Source organism: Delphinapterus leucas, chromosome 11 (genome assembly GCF_059928025.1).
Source record: "Delphinapterus leucas isolate spDelLeu-1000000601 "Yukka" chromosome 11, BTC_Dleu_Yukka2, whole genome shotgun sequence".
NCBI classification, from domain to species: Eukaryota; Metazoa; Chordata; class Mammalia; order Artiodactyla; family Monodontidae; genus Delphinapterus; species Delphinapterus leucas.
This window is the reverse complement of record NC_143139.1, coordinates 10,355,050-10,377,224: the sequence shown is the minus strand read 5'-3', so window position 1 is coordinate 10,377,224 and position 22,175 is coordinate 10,355,050. Positions and strand designations below refer to the sequence as shown.

The 22,175-nt window shown below is 49.9% G+C and overlaps 2 protein-coding genes across 3 annotated transcripts in view; one reads left to right on the top strand and one right to left on the bottom strand.

The window, feature by feature from the left end:
* Nucleotides 1-1,670: 1,670 nt before the first annotated feature.
* GSG1 (germ cell associated 1) lies at nucleotides 1,671-8,138 on the top strand. The gene is given in 9 exon segments (XM_089920340.1): nucleotides 1,671-2,109; nucleotides 3,197-3,340; nucleotides 3,627-3,674; nucleotides 4,485-4,637; nucleotides 5,513-5,624; nucleotides 7,553-7,661; nucleotides 7,663-7,717; nucleotides 7,720-7,856; nucleotides 7,859-8,138. Coding segments are annotated over 9 exon segments (1,116 nt in total). The 5' UTR covers nucleotides 1,671-1,790; the 3' UTR covers nucleotides 7,898-8,138.
* Nucleotides 8,125-22,175, bottom strand: part of FAM234B (family with sequence similarity 234 member B) — a 37,324-nt gene continuing 23,273 nt past the window's right edge. The window contains exons 6-13 of one of the 2 annotated variants that reach the window (XM_022577635.2): nucleotides 20,200-20,347; nucleotides 19,715-19,856; nucleotides 18,565-18,708; nucleotides 18,311-18,392; nucleotides 15,729-15,884; nucleotides 13,479-13,596; nucleotides 11,750-11,970; nucleotides 8,125-11,168 (exon numbers count right to left, since the gene is read on the bottom strand). In XM_022577635.2, the coding sequence (XP_022433343.2) occupies nucleotides 11,163-11,168; nucleotides 11,750-11,970; nucleotides 13,479-13,596; nucleotides 15,729-15,884; nucleotides 18,311-18,392; nucleotides 18,565-18,708; nucleotides 19,715-19,856; nucleotides 20,200-20,347 (1,017 nt within the window). In that variant the 3' untranslated portion in view covers nucleotides 8,125-11,162. Of the gene's footprint in view, nucleotides 11,971-13,478; nucleotides 13,597-15,728; nucleotides 15,885-18,310; nucleotides 18,393-18,564; nucleotides 18,709-19,714; nucleotides 19,857-20,199; nucleotides 20,348-22,175 lie in introns of both variants that reach the window. The other variant, XM_089920338.1, reaches the window with a different exon arrangement.

The following is a 22,175-nucleotide window of genomic DNA, read 5'->3' as shown; positions in this document are numbered from 1 at the left end:
TTTATGCTGGATGATTGAGGAAGATGTCTCACCTTGAAGTCTATTTCCTAGTCAAGCAATGGATACAAAAAAAGAAAGAATAACTAACTCATAGTAACAGAACAATGACAAAAACCAATAGGATTTTCATAACTAAAAACAAGAATAAAACGTTCTTTTGCAGGAAGAAAGGGGCCTCATAATGACTCCCATATCTGGAGTCTTGGGACTTATTGATGATCTTATAAGATCATCCCCCTTCCAGATGCCATGGCTTTTGAGTCCTCAGCAGGGTCACCCAGAAAATTCTTGATGGAGTTAATTTGTTGAGTGCTTTAAAAAAATCATATTAGCAAATTGCTTTTCAGAAGCTGTTTCATCATACGTTTTGCTTACTGGCTTTTTATATACATGAGAATCTGGTATATTTCTTATTGCTATTAAAAAGAAAAGAAAACCTGCACTTTGCGGTATGCACGGTTTTAGTGCCTGGAAATTCTGAAGAACAAACTGTTATGCTTCTAAGAGAAAGTTCCCTGTTTAATGTAGAAAATGTTAAGCTGGAGACGATGAGAGGAGATGGGCCTGTCTCATTCAGCTATGGTTTTATTTACATCTCTTAAGCTAAGCAGATTTGGGTCTGATTAATCCTGATATGAGCGATCGCCTAGAAAGCTCAAGATGGTTTACTTTAAGAAGTGTCTGTCAGCAACTAAGTATGGGCTTCTTCTCCATTCAGTATGTATTAATATAACAGTACAAACTGCTTCGTAATGCAAACGTCTCAAAATCTGAGACCTGTCAGATTTCTTTCTTTTTCTAAATCAGCTTAAATCTGGCTCCAAGCCACCACTCCCCAACATTGAAATATCTAATAGTGGATTTTTTCAGCTCGCCCTTCTCTTCTCTTAGGCTAAAAATGACGAGGTCAGGGCCTCCAGCCAGAGCTACCCGGGCCACAGTCATTCTGCAGCCACGCACTGGGTTACCCCCGGAGTCAGGCACTGCGGCTGCATCAGGCTGTGGGGCCGCCCCTGCACGTTCCTTGTCCCCACCCACCAAGGGCACCCTCCCGTGTCTCCAAGGTCACAGCACTCGGCGTCCAGCCTCCATGGGTACCACGCAGCCACCTGGCATTTGAGATTCTGTCATCTCGGGGGCAGTGGATGGAAGCTGGACCCATATGGCCACCCCTCTGAGAACCCATAGCTTCCTCTCCTCTCCAAAGGTTGCAGCATCCCCACATCCCAGTTGGTCCACTGCCCTCTTATCCTCAAGGGCCCAGTGCCTCTATCTGCTCCCCCAGGGAGGATCCACTTTAACATTTGTTGATAGGATATATGCCCCTTTACTCCTCTCAGAGGAATCTAATGCAGGGAGGAAGACATCCAAAACTTACGTTGTCACAATAACAAATACCTCCACAAGTCAGTGCTGCTACCTTTCAAGGAAGACAAAGCCGAAAATTACCGGCAGGGGCATTTGGAGAGCTCCCAATTCTTTTTCTCAACCAGATATATACTAACTCAGTGGCTTAGTCTCATTATTATCGGATGCTTATTCAGATTATCCCCAATAAGCGTTTTAATATAATAAGGTCCGGCTTAAATAAACATCATCACTACGGTGCCTACTCTGGGCCACTCCTGGAGCCCGAGCTTCCTCACGGCTACTTGGAGAAAACTCCCAGTGGCTCGTTGTGCCCATCTTGTTGGAGGAAAGTGGCTCGAGCTTAGGGAGCTGCAGGGGAGGGCACTGATCTCTGAGGAGGCTCTGAAATCAGGCTCCGCTCTTGTGTTTGTCTGTTACAGATGGAGCTCCCGAAGGCCTTTTCTGACCAATGGACATGCCTATCTGCCTTCCTCAACATGCTATCACGCAGCCTTTCCACCGCATCCCTGCTCAGCAGCTACTGGTTTGTGGGCATACAGAAGGTGCCCAAGCCCCTGTGTGGGAAAGGTCTGCCAGCCAAGTGCTTTGATGTGCCGGTGCCCTTGGATGGGAGCAGCACAAATGTATCATCTCTGGAGGTGGTGCAGTACAGCTGGGAGACTGGGGATGACCGCTTCACCTTCCATGCCTTCGGGAGTGGCATGTGGCTCTCCTATGAGGAAATCGTGGAAGACCCAGGTGGCCCCTCACCCCACCCACCTGATATCTTTCCCCCACCAGGGATCTCATGCAGGCAAAGAATCAGTGGGATTCTTTGTACAGCCCTCACTCACCCCTGCCGGGCCCCACCTCCGCCTCGGGGTCTCCCCACTCTGCATTGTGTCCCTTCCCCATCAGACTCCCTCGTAATAAGGTCCAAAGTCCAACCATCTGGCGTTTCACCTCCAGTCTCGCTGGTTTCAAATAGCATTACCCTTAAAGGGTTTCATGCAGACTTTTTTTTTTTTAATTGGGGTAGAGTGGTTTTACAATGTTGTGTTAGTTTCTACCGTACAGCAAAGTGAAGTAGAGTTCCCTGTGCTCATGCAGACTTTTAACATTATGAGAATTTCCATCCCAGCGAGCTAGAGTTGCCTAGACAAAACGAGGAGAATATCATAGAAAGAGCCGGGGCTCTGCCCAGCTGTGACCTGATAGGAAGAACTTCATTCCTACAGGCCTTGAGTTTCTCATTTGTGAGATGCAGGGATCAGTGTAGATCGCCTTTAAACAAGACCCCAAAAGGGTGTTCATTCTAAGGGTTACTGCTACAATTGAAAAGGTAGGGGAGGGCTTCCCTGGTGGCGCAGTGGTTGAGAGTCCGCCTGCCGATGCAGGGCACGTGGGTTCGTGCCCCGGTCCGGGAGGGTCCCACATGCCGCGGAGCGGCTGGGCCCGTGAGCCATGGCCGCCGAGCCTCCGCATCTGGAGCCTGTGCTCCGCAGCGGGAGAGGCCACAACAGTGAGAGGCCCGTGTACCGCAAAAAAAAAAAAAAGAAAGAAAAGAAAAGGTAGGGGAACTGAAGCCCAGAGAAAATAACTAGATTGTGGAAGTTGGACCCAGACAGACCCTCCCATGTCTCACGCCGCTGGGTCTCACACTCGCAAAGCAGGCGCTGTGCCAGCCCGTTAGGTAAGGGTCGTCCTCGGGTGGGGAGCAGTGGGGTTGAGGACATCCCCTCCTCCCTGCTCAAAGCATGCAAAGATTCCCCTGGTCGTGAAGCTTTTCTAAAGCCCAGAACTGTGTACAATTTGCAATCTGCTGCTTCTCCCGATTTAGGCTAAGGGGAAGAGGAGATGGGACAGGATTATAATTCGTGTGTATTTACATTTATACTTGAGTTATTATTGTGCCACTTAGCACTGCTCCAACTCCACTCCCGGAAACAGTTTAAAGCCCTGCAGCCCAGTGGTACAGCAGGAGCAAAAGGTGCTGGTGAACCAATGCTGGGGACATTCCCCGGGGTGACTCAGGGAAGTGTACTCTCCATTATCAGGACTTGAGAGAGAAATTAATCTTGGATGACTCTGGCCTACTTTGTTCATCCATCCATGCATCCTTCCCTGCTTCCAAAGAGACATTTATTGCCTGCCTACCACCTGCGGGGCAGGCCTGTGTAGGACCAAATGGAGCAGTACCTGGGATGGGACTGGGGAAAAGTCTGCATCCCTCATCCAAGGCAGCACCTCATCGCCTTGTACCTTGTCTGTTTCAGGAGAGAGGTGCCGAAGTTTCCTTGAACTCACACCACCAACCAAGAGAGGTGAGAAAGGATTACTGGAATTTGCCACGTTGCAAGACCCATGTCACCCCTCTCTCCGATTTGGAGGGAAGCGGTTGATGGAGAAGGCTTTCATCCCCCACCTTCCCTTGGGGCTTGGGGCAAGTATGTAGCTTTGATAACAAACTTAGTTGCCACTGAGTTGGGCCTCTGAGTATCTAAACTGTACTGTGATCTCTTGCTTTTCTCTTCTTCTGAGCCTCACAGGGTGACACAGACTCCTGCTAGGCTGACCCTCATTCCTATGCAGGAATGCAAAAAAGGAACAGCAGGGACAAATAAAGTCCACAAATAGAAATCCACCAACAGCTCTAACCTACTCCAGTTGCCAAGTAACGATGTAGAAAGCATGGGTTTTTCCCCCCTCCCCCCCCCCGATAATTTTATCGTAACATAGAAAGAAGGGAGTCAAAGAGGGCAAGGCGGGGGTCGGGATGGGGGGAGGAAGAAGGGAAACAAAATGGATTGCTCCAACATTAAACTTTAAAACAAAGGAGAAACAAAAATGATAACTAGCGAAGTCATATCCCTGCAAGATTTGGTGAAACTTGATCTCTTCTCAAGCCTCCCTAAGAGTCTTTACAGGCAATCAGGTGTACTTGGCTATGTACTGGGTACTGGGCAGAGTGAGAACAAAGAGCCCCAGGCTAAGGGCTGTCCCAGCTGCTTTCAGCTCGGTCTCCTCCTCTGGTGCAACGAGGCTCTGCACTTCTCATGGGCAGCATTTGTTCACCGCCGGTTCAGTTAGTTAACTGTCAGGGTGAGGGTTCTTCTTCCTCTGGTTTCTGACAGAGATCCTACGGCTATCACTGGGAGTCCGATTCGCCTACCTCGGACTTGAACTCATCGGCTTCCTCCTCCTACTGATGGACTTGCTATTCACGGGGAACCGCGGCCGTGGCCTCAAGCTGAGCACCCTCACCGCCATCTTCTCCGTCTTGTCAGGTGAGCATCTCCAGAGCTGGAGAGGAGGGTGGATGTCCTCTGCTGCCTTTGAAGCACTAGCCGGAAGGCTGGAGTCTCTGTCCCAAGGGAAGAAGGAGCCCCAAGGCGGTCTAAAGAATGGAGCCAGGAGATAACAGCACAGGCGTCTTTAATTTTAAATTGAAATAACACGCGAAATGTTACCTTTTGCTAGATGTTGTCCTTTGCTAAATGATTTCTCTCTAGGTTCTTTTTATTTGCAAGTTTTCTCATTATGTACAATACAGTTTGGTTTACTTTTTTTTTTTTTTTTTTGCGGTACGCGGGCCTCTCACTGCTGTGGCCTCTCCCGTTGCGGAGCACAGGCTCCGGACGCGCAGGCTCAGCGGCCATGGCTCACGGGCCCAGCCGCTCCGCGGCATGTGGGATCTTCCCGGACCGGGGCATGAACCCGTGTCCCCTGCATCGGCAGGCGGACTCTCAACCACCGCGCCACCAGGGAAGCCCCTGGTTTACTTTTGAGTCGTGACATCCACACAGCTTTTCCACACTCTGTTGGATAAAGTGAGAGATGCGTGTAGACGAAGGACAGGGCCCATACTGGGGGTACAGGTGGGAAAGAAGTAAAGGGAGCAGCAGCCTGTGTGCAGCCTCGACTCAGAAATGTTCCCACAGCTTGAAACCAAACATCTGCGGAAGCGATTGCAAACACGCCTTCAAGGAGAAGCCCCCGCTGCAGAGTCGTCCCCCTGGAGCGTGGTGGCATCGGGGTAATGGAACGCCTCGACACAGGTTGTACCTGATGCCAGATGAGGAGGTTGCTCCCAAACTGTATTCCCCGTACATGGCAATGCCAGCCTGTCTCTAAGGGAACTGTCTTCCTGTTTCCTCTGTAGGCCTTCTGGGGATGGTGGGCCATATGATGTAGTCACAAGTCTTCCAAGCAACGGCCGACTTGGGTCCAGAACACTGGAGGCCCCATGCTTGGAATTATGGCTGGGCCTCTTAGTAGATGCTCCTTCACCTTTCTCTTATTCCCTGGTCCATCTTAAGTAGATGCTTGCTCTGCGTCCTTCTGCCTTCTCTTCATCCCTCATCCCAGATGTCCATTAGTCACCCAGAGGGCTGGACCAGCAGGCCACGCCCATTCTCCCCCCCCACCCCACCTTCTGAGGAGGTACAGAGTGGATTCCTCGGGCTTATTTTTTCTGCTGATAAAGCTGTAACAAGTGCTTCTTCACCCGATACGTATGACGCCCTTGGGAAATGAGACTAATTTTGCATGGCTTACGGAAATGATGCTCTCTGTTTTATATATTTTATGATTCAAGGTATTGGGAGACAGAGAAATGAAGAATTAGCCTTGCAATCTGGATCGGAGTCCATTCCTGTGAATGGCTCACTCTTCTCCTGGGACGAAGAGTGGCTTCTCCTGCTTCCATTCTTATTCCATCGAACTGTGTTAGAAATGAAACTTCCCCTACCAGTCTCTCTCTAACCCTTAAAGAACTAAGGGCTCAGTTAGCTTAGATTTCTCTTTAAAAGAGGGAAGCAGCAACCATGATGAAACACACACATTCAAGGGAAACACCCCCTTTGTTTGGGTTCCTCACCTTCTCCCTTGAGGAACGCTCTCCATTCACTGCACAGGTGCCGACTTGGACCTACATGAACCGTCTGGGCTGAGTGCTAAGCACTTAACAGTGCTGGAAAGGCAGTCCGTGCTGAAGAGGCATATGGAAGCCTGTATATGTCCGTCACAGGATCTCCTCCCCTTTTCTCATGGTGTAATATGTGCTGTTGGATTCAGGGGCCTTTGATCTCTCCATCAGCCACCCGATCAGTTTAGCTCATTTTCCAGACTCACCGTTTCTCACCTTTTATCCATTTTCAAGCCATTCTGGGCATTTCAACTGCAGATCTCAGACTTCGAAACTCCCACCAGAAGCGCCCTCAGCCTGAGTCTAGTCCGTCAGAGGCAGCGGAGATAAAGAGCAGTAGCAGCGCGTAGCCTCTAAGCATCACTTGGCCTCGTGAAACACCCACACACACAGCCTACACCACTCCTGGTGTCCCGCGCTTCCCATGGTCATGGAAGACTTAGGGGTTCGACTTCCGCAGTTTTTAGGAATGTGTTTGATACAGTTCCCTGGTGTCTTTTTCTCTTTGTTGGATCCATCCAGCTTCTCTTCATCTCCAGCATCTCTTCCGTCCTTTACAAACTCCCGTAAGCCAAGAACCACACCGTTTCCATAGTAGGCAAATTCCACTACAGCGGCCTAGAATAATACCTCTAGATGTGTAGTCAGTGTTTCCTGAATGCCTCTCAGAGGCTCAACTTTGTGGACCCTAAGACAGCTAGGTGCGAAACCAAGGAAGATGGAAGAGGTATCTGGCAGGAAGTATGTGTGTCAGGGAAAGGAGGGATGTAGTGCCTCGGGCTGTGTCCACTGTGTCCAGCTGAGCTACAGCTATATGGAAGCTTGGAGATTATACAAGGGTAACTGTAGCTTGGGAAACAACTGTCCAAAAAATTGTATGGCAGGGCGGGAGTGTGTGTGTGTGTGTGTGTGTGTGTGTGTGTGTGTGTGTATGCACAAACATGAAAAATACGCCACCAGGTATAAAAGAACACAGCACCAATCAGTGCAGTGAAAATGGATCCGTTAAACTCCTAGCCTGACTTTAACACTATACGAGTCATTGTCTTTTACTAGGAAACATTCAGAACCTACCCTAAGACAGACCAAATTCAGTCCTCTTGCCCACAGCTCTTTACCTGCAACGTGGTGGAAGGCAACACCACGAGATCCTTAAATCCCTAAGGCGGCATCGGCCCAGCTGACTAGTGGGAAGGGATCCCGGTATTTTTCTTTCAAACCCGTAAGGAAGTCAGAGTCTTACAATCCAGTTTTTTTTTGTATATTTGTCCCTAGCACGGCCTGGGTTTCCTTCACCTGCTGCATGGCGTCAGCTGTCACCACCTTCAACGCATACACCCGGCTGGTGCTGGAGTTCAAGTGCAAGCACAGTAAGAGCTTCAGAGGAGCCCCCGAGCTGCCTACTGCATCACCACCTATGTTTCCTCCAGGACCTGGCGTGCACAGCCCACCCGAGGGGCCTTTGACCAGCCACCCCCAGTACCACCATCAGCCCGTCCGCTCCGTCTCCGGAGGAGTGGACTTCTCCTCAGAGCTACACACAAGGAATTTCAACACGGGACCAGCTGGGAGCCTCAGGAAGAGGCGGCCGGGTCATCTGTAGAGGAAGAACAGTGTTAGAAGTTAGTGGGTTTGGAGAGCAGGCTGAGCCCTGCCTTACGTGTTGCTTTGTTATCAACATGTGCTTAACCCAAAGTCTGCTTCTTGAGCGTGATTCTCAGAGGTTAAGAACAAGGGTATTTAAAGTCCAAGTCCAGGGGGCATGTGCCCGGTCCCTCGCTCCCTTTTCTGTCACAGCTTGATCTCACTCCAATTTCCCACCCCCGCCCCCCGTGTCACTCATTCAGAAGTCCCTTCTCGCCTTTCTGATTGTTGGTTATATGCCAGGTTCTGGGAGATAAAAAGAGGAGTAAAATATAGTTCCTGCCCTCTAGAGGCCGACCAACTTGGCCATCTGTCCTGGATTTGGAAGAATGGAGGTGGGTAGTTGGTGGTGGCTCAGCTTTCCGTGGCGCACTTGACTTTTCCTGGAAGCCACACACTGGAAGGCTCTCCTAGGAGCTCTGACCCGTAGAACGGGCATCCTCTGCACTGCCTACCGCGGTGTCCTGCATCCCCGCGACAGGGAACATGTCACATCACGTTAATTACACATTATCCTCAGAGCCGTCAGGAGACTAGGACACACGAGAAGGCTCCTGCAGCCTGCGGGGACAGGCCGCCCCCAGAACGGCCCACTGAGGCCATGCGGACAGGATGGCAGCTCCCCAGCAACCAGGCTGCAGCCTACACTCCCCTCTGAGCCCCACCTTGCATCCATCCACTCGCCCTTTCTCTTTTCCGTCAGGGAAAACCCGCCATCCTTGACGGCTGGGAAGAATGAGAACAGCACGCGTACGCTCCTACACACAGTGTTTATTTGTTCTGTAACGATTCACATTTTAAACAGCGCTTCCCGACAACGTACCAGCCGGCTCTTCTCTAACACAAGCAGTAAGGGCGGCCATTCACAGTCGAGGTGGGGGGAACCACACTAGAAGGGGGAGCAGAGTCCCTCTGGGGGTGGGAGGATGTCGTCTAGGGTAGAGGGCTTGCACGGGAAGGAAAGAGGAGAGACTGGGAGAAGGAACACCCCGGCATTCACTGAAGCCAATCCTCTTTCTAAGTAGCGCTTGATTGGCTCTGCTGGCAACCCCGAAAGAGAAGAGCACTTCCTATCTTTGACGTCTGGCTGGGGGGTTGCCTGCGAGGAGAAGGAAGTTTAGGGACACATTGGACGAGACCAGCACCCACACCGATCAGGTGAAGCTTCCTCGATCTTCAGCCGCCATTTACTCCCCCTGTACCGGCTGCAGGAGGAAGAAGAAACCTAGAGCTTGTGTCCTGTGTTTAGCAAGAGAGATTCAAACTGATCAGAGACCAAACAATCTATGTGAAGTTAGTCTGCAAACACACCACAAAGAATTTAGGGCCGCTGTTTTCCCTAGCTGCTGCTTAGGTGTTTCTGGGACTCGCCCAGCATAAATATAGTCTCCTGCCCCCAACAGTCCTCCCAAACCAGATCCTCCGTAAACAACTTTGCATTTGACTCCTGCCTAAAGTGGCTGGCAGCCCTGAAAGCCTCCACGTGGTAGAGAACAAGGTGGCCCAGCCCAGGCTGCCACTCAGGCTTCAGGTATTCGGTTGACTATGAATCAGGCCTTAGGCTTCTCTGCTAGACTGAACTAGATCCTACGCCCTTCTGCCCAGGCAGATTCAAACCCTAGAAGTGAATCTGGAAATCAATCCCAGGCTCTTGGGTGTGTCCTAATTGTTCTCCCAAGTTCACAAGAAGCTGGACCCACACGTGCCTTCCAAAGTGTTGAAACCAAATTTGCTTTCAGGGACTTCAGGCGGGAAGGGGGCAGAAACCTGGCGAGGCCAGTCTACAGGCCAGGCAACATGCCTGCTTACAGCTCCGGCTACCAACCTTCGGTTACGTCACAAAGCCTACCAGTGGGCAATTCAGACATACCCCTTTAAATCTGGCATCCCGATTTTCTGGAATCTCTTTAGTAACACAAGCTAAAAAGACAAGGGCTCAAGTAAAGAGAGAACCCGAGCGCACTCAGGGATGACCTATCAAAATTGTTTGAGAAGAACAGCGGTTCTCTCCCAGCTAACGTGGGATTGTCTGCTATATAAACAATGACCTAGAAGTTTAGGGGAGAACCTGATAAAGTAACATATTCATACAGAAGAAGGAAGAAATAAGCTCTGGAGATAATTCTAAAGAACTTCTCCATTTATAAAAAGCTATAGTATTTACACAGACATATTCTCAAAATACTCTGCTTCAAAGGCTCTACAAGGAAGGGAGGGTACAGGGCAGAATGGTTGCATGCTGGACTCGAGGAGCCAAAGTCCAGAAACAGCTTCGCTCTCATGCAAGCAAAGCAAAAATATCCCTGAATAAAAAGCAAAATGAGAGGCAGAAAGGAGGACGCCCACTAGGAGACGATGCTGAGAAAGCAGGGCAGAGATAAAGGGGACGAGGCTGCCAGCCTCAGGCATTCCTGACTTGAGTTTTCCTCTAAGCTGTGGATGGTGCACACCTGAGCACGTCCGAACTGACCACGGTAAAACGCTCGTGACTGGAGGAACTACCTGAACCACGTCCATAACCTATGGACCTTGTCAGAGGTGGGGTGTTTAAACTTCTCCTGTTCCCCTTCTGATAGGAACAGGGTTATTGTTATGGTCACTGAATACAGAGCAAAGGAACATGTGAGGAGAGAGGAGACAGGAGCCACAAAACAAGGAAGAGATGAGGATTCTGGGTGGCTCGCGCCATCCCCGTGTCAGTCTTTCTCTCTACTGTAGCCGAGGTACAGGTAGGGGGAGACGAAGGGGAGAAATGCTGAGGGGCCCTCCAAGTCAGAGGTAGGCTATCTGGGAGTCTCAAGAGGCCCAAACCAACCAGATGTGTTTTGGACGGATGAGAACCTGGGTCCCTGGAGCTTAGGACATACTTTTCTAGAGAAGGTTTCATCACCACACCAACAGATACACACTCAGGGCGTAACGCACAACAAAATGTTCCAGGGAAGGACTTCACTGGAATTTCCCAGCAAGGGTTCATAAATTAGACACACAAAAAATAACACAAGATTCACATTTCCAAACTATCCACACAGAACACCTAGAAGGGGTTAATTAGGGGGTTGGAAGGGCAGCACCCCAGCCAAACGGATCGTGCTGTTATCCAAGACCTCCAAGTGCCTTCCAAAGTGTTTGGCAACATTCACGCAGATGCGGCGGAGTGGGTGACAGAAGTCGTCCTCTCCAGCTGGAGAGAGACGGTACCATTCAGTTCACTTCTTCTGAAACTGAAGACTCCAGCAGCCTAGATCTAGGGAGAAGAGTGCAAGCATCAATGACTTTAATTTTTTTCACGGGAGAGACATGGAGGGACCCTAAATGTCAGAACATCCCTCTATTTTCCTGTCCTTTTGTCTAGCCCCAGTGGTTTGTAAGCGTCCCTCCAGAAAGGCCCAGAGACTTTACCTTTTTCCATGATACGTTCTTCAACACTGAACTAGACCGTAGTATTTTCAGAGGGGTGGGAGGGAGCGCTGCATTTTGAGTAAGAGAATTCTTCATGGTATGTAACTGTCAGAAGCCCTGCACAATGCTGGCACAATGAGCCCTTACCCGGAAAAGGCCAGGGGTAACAGTAAAAGCCAGGAGCCCTCACCTCCAAATGTCTCCTAAGAGAGATGGTACCATTTCCAGCTCAAAACAGCTGAGCAGTAGTTCATGGTCATGAAGTACCCTTACAAAATAACACTGGTTGAAAATAACTGTTTCCTGATACCCGGCTACTCAAGAAGGCTCCCACTCCCCAAATCTTCTAAAGAGCAGACTCGGGGTTGGTATGATGTGTCTTCAACCCTCAGTAGTAACCAGACATTTCTTTCACAAGCTCTTCACCTGGTAGGGAGAGTCAACGAACTTTATCCTAGAGAGGAATCTTCGCAGCTCCCCGCGGCCAATTTTGGGGGCCGTCTCCTTTAGCTGGACCACTTGGCCCTCCATCAGTGCCCACCGCAGACTAAGCTTGCTGACCACCAGGGGTGCGGGATGCCCTTCAGAGCTTGGCCCTGTTGTCCTGGTAACATAAAAGGCATCTTTCCAGAGGTCGTTGATCCCAACTGAGGAAAGACAAAAACAAGAGCAGTTAACAAGGACACAAGACTTCAGCTAACAGGAGAGTGGTTTGGTTCGGCAACTGGATTCATTCACTCATTTCCTCCTTCGCTAATTCACAGAGGAAGTTTACTGAGCACCTAATCAACGCAAGGCACTGACTAGACGATGGGTGCCCGGAGGTGCAAAGCAGCAAATTCTCAGCCTCTGTACCTGTGCTTCTCCGAAGCTACTTCTAAGAAAGCCCCAGATCAGGAAGGGAGAGGAATGGCCAACTGTGGCGACAATTTGGTAGAAAAGTGAGTACAACAAGCTAGAAATTCTGAGAATTCCTAGACTGTCGGTAGCTGGTGGCATAAGCTATGTACATAGCCAGTGTTTATTTTGCCTCATCTATAAACCAGGTATTGTAATAAAAATGGTCTTGATTCTTAACTACCATTACGTAACGTTCACTGAATAACAATTTATGCTACTACTGAAAAGGAGGTCATTTAGATCCAGTCACAGGATTTTGCAAACTCACACCTCCCCACCGCGGCCCTGCTGCGCACAAAGCCAGTGGGCAGGGGTACTTGCAAGTTCCAGATGAGCTGTTCTTCCCAGTGCAGCCCAGTGGGCCCAGAGTCACAGCAGCAACCTCACCTTCAAGGCAAACGAGTTTGTAAGGAGACAGCAAGTCTCTGAATGGCAAGGGAATACGGAAAAGAAGTAAAGAAAGGAACCATGGCCGGCCTGGCCGGCCCCAGCAGGACTGCAGACTCCCAGAGGCCAGTGTGGGACGGGACCCTCCGAGGAAGGGACCATCAGACGATCCCAGACCAGCTGCGGTGGCCGACTTTCCAGGGCTTTGCATTACAGGTCTCTAACATGTGATCCCAGTTTTGCTCTGTGATATTATTTAGATGCACATATAAAGTAGAACACTTCCAAATGTTAAGGGCGGTTATGAGTGGTCAGATTACGGGTGATTTTTCTTTTTCCCTTTTTCTCCTGGTGCCAGTTTCTATGCGATGGTCATGTGGACTTTAGTCCAAAGAAAGTCTCTACTGAGCCTAAACGAATGCCTTGAGGAAACGTCCTGCCTCTGCTTTATCCTTTGCAGTGAATTCCAGGTCCTAAGCTTCTACAAGGTGGAGAAACTAGTCTGATTTGTATTCCCGGCACCGGGCACGGCGCCTGGTGTATGGCTGATGCTCAGTAAACACCTGCTGAAACATTAGCTCCGTGGACCCCTGGGGACGGGCTAACACTGCCCCGCAGCTTCCAGTATGTTTGGAGGCTGCGGGCCCTCACCCCGTGAGCCGGGTGCTGGGAGGGCGCACTCGGGCGACGGCCCCGGGGAACCAGGGCCACCAGGGGAAATGCACGGGAGCAGCTCGGCGCACTCGTCCTGCTGTCATCTGCAGGCACACACCCTCCCCTTGGTGGGACGATGGTATCACCCTCACCACAGCCAGCACATCCGCTCCCCTCCTCTGTGTACACAGACCCCACCGTCCCTGGGACTTACCCTCTGAAGCCGTCACGGTGCCGGTGGCATTGGCCAGATCCAGAAGAATGGAGGGGAAGGCTGGATGCAGGAGGTACAGGTGGTGAAGGCTGGGTGGCTCGGTTCCTAGGACGACATCCTGACAACAAGCACCAGTGAGAGCAAAGGTCAGTCCACACACCGGCGTACGATGTCACTCAGATGAAAGGGTGGTGGAGACGGTGGTGATTACTCATCCCCTGCGATCCCAACTATGAGGGTGTGTTTGAGAGAAACTCCCACATACGAGAGACATGTCATTTCCAAGAGCAAAAAACACTGATTAAACACTAACTTCTTCAAACCACTAGAGCTAGAAAACGCTTTCTCGCTTATAAGAAAAAGAAAGGAAGAAAGGAAATGGGCATGCCCCAGGACAGAAACTGATGGGGGCCCTCGCAGTCTGGTGCCAACGGAGTATTAGGAAGAGGTTCTTCCCTGACAGCAGGCAGGGGGGCTTCATGGAGGCAAAATCTGCATATTAAAAAAATATATATTGAGCCAAAGACATTTGCTTCCACTGGATATTGAAGCCAATCACAAGAGTCAGGCTAAAAAAAAAAAATCACAAAAATCTTATCTGTTCCTGAAATAAACAGGAATGGACCAAACAGAACTCACTAATCGTAATATAAAAATTCCAAGGCCTGAGTGTCAATCTCCTGACCCCCGACAGCAGAAAAAAATGCACATCAGGGACTTCCCTGGTGGCGCAGTGGTTGAGAGTCCGCCTGCCCGTGCAGGGGACATGGGTTCGAGCCCTGGTCCGGGAAGATCCCACATGCCGCGGAGCAACTAAGCCCATGTGCCACAACTACTGAGCCTGCGCTCTAGAGCCCGTGAGTCACAACCACTGAGCCCACGAGCCACAGCTACTGAAGCCCGCGCACCTAGAGCCCGTGCTCCGCAACAAGAGAAGCCACCACTCGACACAACTGAAGTGAGTATCAGCCCTGCTTCCACACTGTCAGCAGGGGAGGGGACACGTGTGTGGGAAGCTCGCGGTGCCCTCCCACCACTGTCACAGAGCAGGAGAGGGCTTTCCCACACACCTCAGTATCCCAGCACCGGCTCAGCTAACATGACAAGAAAATAGCCCAACTCCCTCCTCACTGCCTATGGCATGGTGCCCAAACTCCTTAGCGTGAAAACCAAGGTCTTATGCCTTTCAACCCCAATCTGCCTTCCTTGGCCTCCTACGATTATATGCCTATACACCCCACGCTCTAAGAACATCTGTGAAACAAATACATGCTTCACTTGACTTTACCTGACCTTGGTCAATCTTATTTCCCCCTTAGACGTCTTCCTCGTGAGCCCATTTCCACACATTAAAACACTTCTTGTCTGGAGGTCCCCAACTTGATGCCACCTTGTTCAAGAAAAGCTCCCTAATCGCCCCCAACAAAATGACTACCCCCCTCCCTTTGTGCTTCCATCTAAACTTCCTATGTGCACCTCTATTACAGCATTGGTAATATGCCTTTGTATTGTGGTCATTTATAGACACTTACATTTGAGAGTCATCTGATCCGAGCCCCTCATTTTATTAAAGGAGGAAACCGGGAAGTTAAATGTTAGGTAGATTGCCCACATTCACATGTCAGGGAACTGCAGAGTTAGGACAACCATTTATGGAAATCTGATCCGAAAGCCAGGGACCATATTAGCATCTTCATTAACGGATAAAGAGCATGAGACTCAAAAAAGTTAAGTCCTAGAGCACAGGGCTAAGGAGCACAGGACTCTCCCTCTGTCAGGCTACCCGATCGCCAGGGACCATCTGTCTTCTCCTGCAGAGGGCAGCACTGTTCCTAGTTTACCCCGAGGTCCCTGGCACACAGTAGGTGCTGGTCAGCTGTTTAACTGGACTAAATCAGGGTGAGTCTTACTCAAAATCCCCAGGCACCTTGTAGAGGTGGCCCCGTGCCTCCTCAACCCCGTTAAAGTGCTGCAGGACAGCATTTAAGACATTCTCAAACCTGCCTTCCGTGTATTGGAGCTTCTCTCCCGTGATCCCCCAGGTGAACCCTCACCTTCAGCCCAGCGTCCCCCCGCCCCTGCTTTGCCACCCTGCGGCCCCGCCCACTTCCGAAATCTCAGCTTATTCACCTCAAAGCCCAGCCTCAGCCCCCATGAAACCCTCCCTGCCCACTGCAGACCAGGCATGGCAGCCCCGAGAGCTGCTGCCATCTGACAAAGTGACAGAGGGACCCTCCCAGGCTCACTCACAGGATTGGGCGATGCAGCTGACAGCCCTTCAGCCCAGAAGAGGAAGACAGACTTCTGGTCCACAGCGGCTGCTGAGGTGGCCGGAGCTTCTTCCATGTGACACGGAATGCTGTAACTCCAAGCGACCATGCCAGAGTCCCCATCCACCACCATCACCTGCAAAAGAGAAGACGGTGAGCACAGGCCATCCTCAGAGAGACAGCAGAAAACACACGGGCACCCAAACAAAAACCCACGGACGTGCAAATACCACATACATTAACAGGCGGAGCTTACCAGATGCAAACAACGGGGTGCTCAGAGAGCGCTAAACAGGCCCAGGACCCTAGATAGAGTCTAAAGGACTGCAGCCTTCCCAGGTGAGAAGGGACATTGTAAGTCATCTCGGCCTCCTCGCGTCCTCAGATGAGGGGATGGAGGCTCGGGGACAGGAAGTGACACTGATTATTCTGCGTACGGAGCAGCCATCCCACCGGAGCAGCCATCCCACCGTGGAGGGGCTGAAACCCGACCCTCATCCCTTCCCTCCAGCGATGCAGCTGCCACGATTACGATTACGGGGAACGTGATTCGGCGACAGCTCTGTCCCGTCCCCTGGGCTAAAAGCTTTACAAGTTTGACTCTGTCGTGTGCATCCTGGCAGGTGCAGCTCAGCCCAAAGGGAGTCTCAAATTTAAAAGAGCATAGTCTGAATAGGCACAAAAACATAAAATTAAGAGAAAAATTCACTCCTTAGTTGCATCTCTCAAGGGATAATTAAGGGGATTAGATTTATAATCCCCAGCAACACTTGTATCACCTGTCACCCCAAATACCTCACACCGCACAGTTCTAGAACAAAACAGCCTCTCCTTTGCCAAAATCCCCAAGAAACTCCCCCATCACCTCCAGCCCCAGCATCTCCACGGCCTCTCTCCTCAGTGTCTCTGCCCTGCACCTCCTGACAGTCCCTTCCCTGTGCCCCCAGTGTCCTGGGCCTGCCGTTCTCTACCCAGGATCAGACTCTGCTTCACCGAGAGCAAGCAGAGGGCAAGCAGGCTAGCAGTCCAAGATTCCCTTCATTAGTCTCGGGGAGAAAAGAAGTCTAGAGACACTGCACTAAAACACTTTAGCCAGTGACACATATTATTCCATTTAACCGTCACGACAACCCTATGAAGGCAAGTGGTCTTATTACTCCCGTTTCACAGATGCAGAAACTACAGCTGGGTGAGACTGTGTCATCTGCCCACGGTCACCAATTAGTAGTGGAGTCAGGGACTAAAACCCAAGCCTGAACCCTCAGCATCTCAGCTCTAAACCAACCCATATGTACCCTTCCTCCTTCATCCTGCTGGGAAAGCCAACGGACATTTCAGTCTCTACCTGAATCATCTTTGAAACACACTCAGACACTGCTTCCTTCCTGTCTAGCACTGCCTGAAGACTCTCCCCGAAGTGGTCCTTGTGTCCTCGGATCTGTCCCCTACTCATGACTGAATAACAGTAGGCTCTACGTCTCATCTGAATTCCGCGGCCTGGCTTTCAGGCCCTCCAGCAGCTGAGCGCGTCCTGACCACTCTGTTAGGAAGGCCCCTCTGCCCAGCCTCCTATATCCATCCAGCAAACCTCTTCTCTGCTCTCGTGACTCCGCACATCTAACGCCCGAATGACGGGAAGCATCTCTCGACACCCTTCCCTCCATCTGCTCCCCACGTCCCTGTGGCATCGTGCGAACTTCCGTTCCAGCACTCACCACGACGTCCGAGGTACAGGCACCCCGGTGACTGAACCACACGAGGCAGTGGCTTGTTCTCATTGATGCTGTGTCTCCACAGCCATCGTCTGCGCACCTGGCACAGAACCTGGCATACATGAGAGGCAATGATTAAGTGTTTGCTGAAGTCACTCTCAGGGAACAGGGTACAATCGTATATAAATCCATATTTCATGCTGAAGATAAACCAAAACGCTCAGTCGATTATATAAAAAAAGAAATTTTAAAAACTCGAATTCTGCCTGTAATGTTAAAGGAATGAAAACTGTCTATCCAGTCATCAAATCCTCACAATGTACAACCTGACGTAAAATCAGAATGACCTATGTGTGTCCTTGGAACACACCCTACCGTCTATCTCAGGGGGCTGGAGCCCCTGCCCCTGCCTGCCTGCCCACCCTCCTCCAGAAACGCAGTTCAGCTGCAAGGCTCTGCTCACCTTCCCCGCCTTTATGAAGTCCTCCGTAACAGCCTAGACACCCCGGCTTGCCCACCTTCTGTGGAATCTAAGAGTACGTGTACTGAAGTAGTACATTTATTTATACCTGCCTTTCCCCATCAAGAGACTTCAGAAGGCTCCTGTACACTGAGAATCCAGAATGAACTCCTGCACAGGAAGGAGGGCAGCTAAAAAAGCTTCTGATGCTGTAGAGTTTAGCAATGCACTGTGACTTTTCATTTCATCCATTCTGCTAGACTTGGAGCTCTTTGAAGGAACAGACCATACTTTAGGTTCTCTTTATCTCTCACGATGCCTAGCGCAGGGCTGGACACCAAGTTTATACTGGATATATGTTTTGACTGATCTTGAGTCCCCAGGTTTTACCTTTTTCAGCCCAACTCCATTCGGTATCTGCAGAAGGAAGTCTAACGTCTCGTCATCCGTGAAATACCCAGGAGTAGGCTGGCTGCAAGTGACAACGACGTGAGTGACCAGAAGTGAAGGAGAAAAAGAGGAGAACCTCACTCCTTCCCGCCCCCTTCCCTTGCACTAGCCCCAGATATCGAGCAATCATTCTGGGTGATTTTGCAACGTGGGCAAGTGGAACAAAAAGCAGACGTGAGGAGCACACTGCCAACCTGCGCAGGCCTTGGAGGCTCAAGGTCCAGGAAGGTGTGAGGTTTTGCCCCTGGAGCAGAACAAGGCCTCGGCTGGTTGTGATCAGGAGGTTGCTGCTGTTGGAACCCGGCACCTTCACCATCTGGAGGAGCTCCACCCCATCGCTGAGTTAAACAAGACCCCGACAGTTAGTCTCAGGCTTGGATGAGATTCCTGCCCTGCTTACTTGGGCTTTTCCTCTTGGCGTACATGTTTGTATAGACCCTTGCGTTTGTCTTCCACCAGTGTCTTGTCAGGCAGGGCGCTCTGCCATTCCAGTTGAATCTCCTTTTCTTGGTTTCTGTAGAAACCAAGGAGCCCTAGAAAATTCAGGCAAGTTCAGAAGGAACTGACAGGAGAAGTGCATCTCACACTGGATGCTCTGGGAAAGATAACAGAGCTGAGGACAGTGGCAGGGAAGGGGCCGGAGGTCGGGACAGGATGCTTGAAACTGTCATTAAGCTGGGACAGCTGCTCACGCTGTACACTGCATCCAATTACTTCTCCCTCTGTACAACCGGGACCACTCTATGTAACATCTGTCAAATGCACTGACACAATGTGATACTGCCTGAGAAAATGCTAGAAAATGATTTGAAGCTTCTGGGAGGAAAAGAACAAAGACAATTATTACCCAGGCCTGGGGTGAAATGAGTAAAATCCACGGCAGATAACAAACAACATGCTTTTAGTTAAGAAATAAACAAGAAAAAAAATAAGATTTCACGGATGCTGCCCTTGCTTCTGCCAAAGTGATTCTTCAACTAAGAGAAAAATACGGGCGAAGAGTAAGGCCGATCCTTCAGCAGTTTTACAAGCAGTTGTGCTAAATAAATCTATCTCCCTGCCTGCAGTTCCCCAGTCTCACCCTGCCCTGCTCTGACTGCCACGCCAAACAAATATCCTTCTTTGCCGCCCAGGTGCGAAGTGATCACACGCCATGGTCACCCACACGTAGACGTCAACGCTTCATGTCACCAAGAGAAGAGCCCTTGTAACTCCCCTTAACCAGGTCAGAAGGTGGTATATGAAGGCCAGCACTGTTTCCCCCGCAAACGTCTGCCCACGTGTTCACCAGCCCAACCAGACAATGACTCGGTTTCACTGTGACGGGGCCAGACAGCTGCCCACCTGTAAATGTCAATGAGCTCAGACAGGTTGATGGATCTCCGCCTCTCCCACTCGGGCTCGTCTATCTGCAGGGAAGGTGGTAAGCTGTCTCGATTTTGGGCCTGAACAAAAATGTCCCGCAGGGCGACAGCCTGGATATTTCCTAGCAGCACAGAAGAACCAATACGGAGAAGGTGAACTTTACAGCATTTTCCCAGGGTGAGGATGGGAGTGAGAGACCCAGAGCCTGGGCAGGTGGATGGGTCCAACACAGCCTGCCCGGCCCAGCAGGGAACGAGTGGGGAAGTGCTTAAGTGGACGCTGGGCAGAGCTTCTCATTGGAGAAGAGTGAATGCCCCGCCGCAGGGGGCCCGGGCAGAGGAGGTGACAGAGGGCTGGTGTCAGTGACTCCAGGCTTTCTGACTCCAGGCTTTCTCTACATCACATAAGGAGGGCCTCACCATACACCCATGGGGACAGTAGCAAAAATGAGCCTTGCTTCTTACCAAAGCCAAACAGGATGTAGGCAGCCCCGTTGGTGGTGATGTAAACCTGAGGGCCGATCAGGTTCCCCACTCCGACGATGTTGTACTTCACGGGTCGGCCCACAGGATTCCCCGTCCGGCCAGACACCAGCAGGAAGCACAGATCTGGCTGACGAAGTGAAAGACGGGTGTTGAATCCATAGACGCCTTATCGTTTCCAAATCAAATCGTTTCTCTAGATAGTCATTGCTTCCTCATTAGCTAAGAGGTCAGAAACACCTCCCAAAGTTGGAAAACCCAAAGCCAAGCCCACTTCGTTCTATTTCCCTGGAAGTTAGAAAGTGGGGCAAATGCCCCGTTCCCTTGTTAGATGGTAGCTCGGGCAAGTTCTCCAAAGCACAGCTGTTGCCTCAGGTCTCCTGAGGCAAAGAACTCTAGCCTAGAGCTAAACAGAGTACAGCCGACCCCCGGTCTCTACCCCCATACCCAGAAATCCCCAGTAACATTTGGTCCCAGGAGAATCAGCGCAGGCAGTGTGCTCCCGTCATGACATACACATCTGGCCTGGCCACCATCAACCTCACTATCAAGCAGAGATCCGCAAACCTTTTCTGTGAAGTGCCAGACAGTACATATGTGACGTTTTGCCAGCCAGATGGTCTCCATAGCAGCTACTCTACTCTGTCACTCTAGCGTGAGAGCAGCCATAGATAATACATGAATGACTGCGTGACTGCGTCCCAATAAAACTTTATGAAAACAAACTGCAGGCCATAGTTTGCCAACCCCTGCGCTAGAGGATTTTCTTTTGGGAATAAAGTCACTGGTTGGGAAGTATAAGGACTACATCGGTATCTTGACTTCAGTAAAGCTGTTGACAGAGTTTATCATCATGAATTCTTATGGACAAGATAAAGAAATGTGGTTCTCAGTGTACCCCGAGAAAGGGCCAATGCCAACCCAGAGGGAGGTTTCAGTGGAATGGCACAGCACCCAGCTATTATCTCATTCCTGTTAATCATTCTTATCAAAGACCTGAATGAACAGAATTCAAGTTTATCACAAAGCTGAGAGCGATAGGTAATATGCTGTTTGACAGACTCAAAATTCCAAAAAGTCTTAGACTGGAAGATGGATCAAAATCTGGAAGAAAAGATTAGGCCATTAATTAAGATGTGGGTATTTTATGGTAACAAGACTTATCGTGGTGATCATTTTGAAAGGTACAGAAATATCAAATCAGTAAGCTGTTCACCAGGAACTAACACAGTGCTGTAGGTCAGTTATACTTCAAAAACAAATAAACTCATAGAAAAAGAGATCAGATTTGTGGTTACTAGAGGGAAGGATGGTAGGAGGGAGGATTGGATGAAGGCTGTCAAAAGGTACAAACTTCCACTTATAAGATAAATAAGTACTAGGGATATAATGCACAACATGAGAAACATAATTAACACTGCTGTACATTATATACAAAAGTTAAGAGAGTCAATCCTAACAGTTCTCATCACAAGGAAAAATTTTTTTCTATTTCTTTAATTTTGTATCAATACGAGATGATGGATGTTCACTAAACTTACTGTGGTCACCATTTCGCGATGCACGTAAGTCAGATCATTGTGCTGTACACCTTAAACTTATACAGTGCTGTATGCCAATTATAGCTCAATAAAACTGGAAGGAAAAAAATGAAAGAAGTAGGGAAAAAAGACGTGGGTATTTTAACAGGTTATAAACAAAAACTGATTCTTAGAAAGGCTATCACAGCCTTTGGCTGCATTTATAGATAAACAGAGTCTATATCAAAAGAAGCAACAATTTCCTTATGTTGATATAACTGGTTATATTACAAATAGAATACTGTTTTCATTTATGGGTACCATATTATAAAAGAGGTACGGACGAAGTGTAGTGAAAAAAGAAAGAAATCGAGAAAGAGAGGGGTCTGGATCATTTGCATGAGGCACAGTGTGAGAAATTGGGACTGTTTAGCCTTG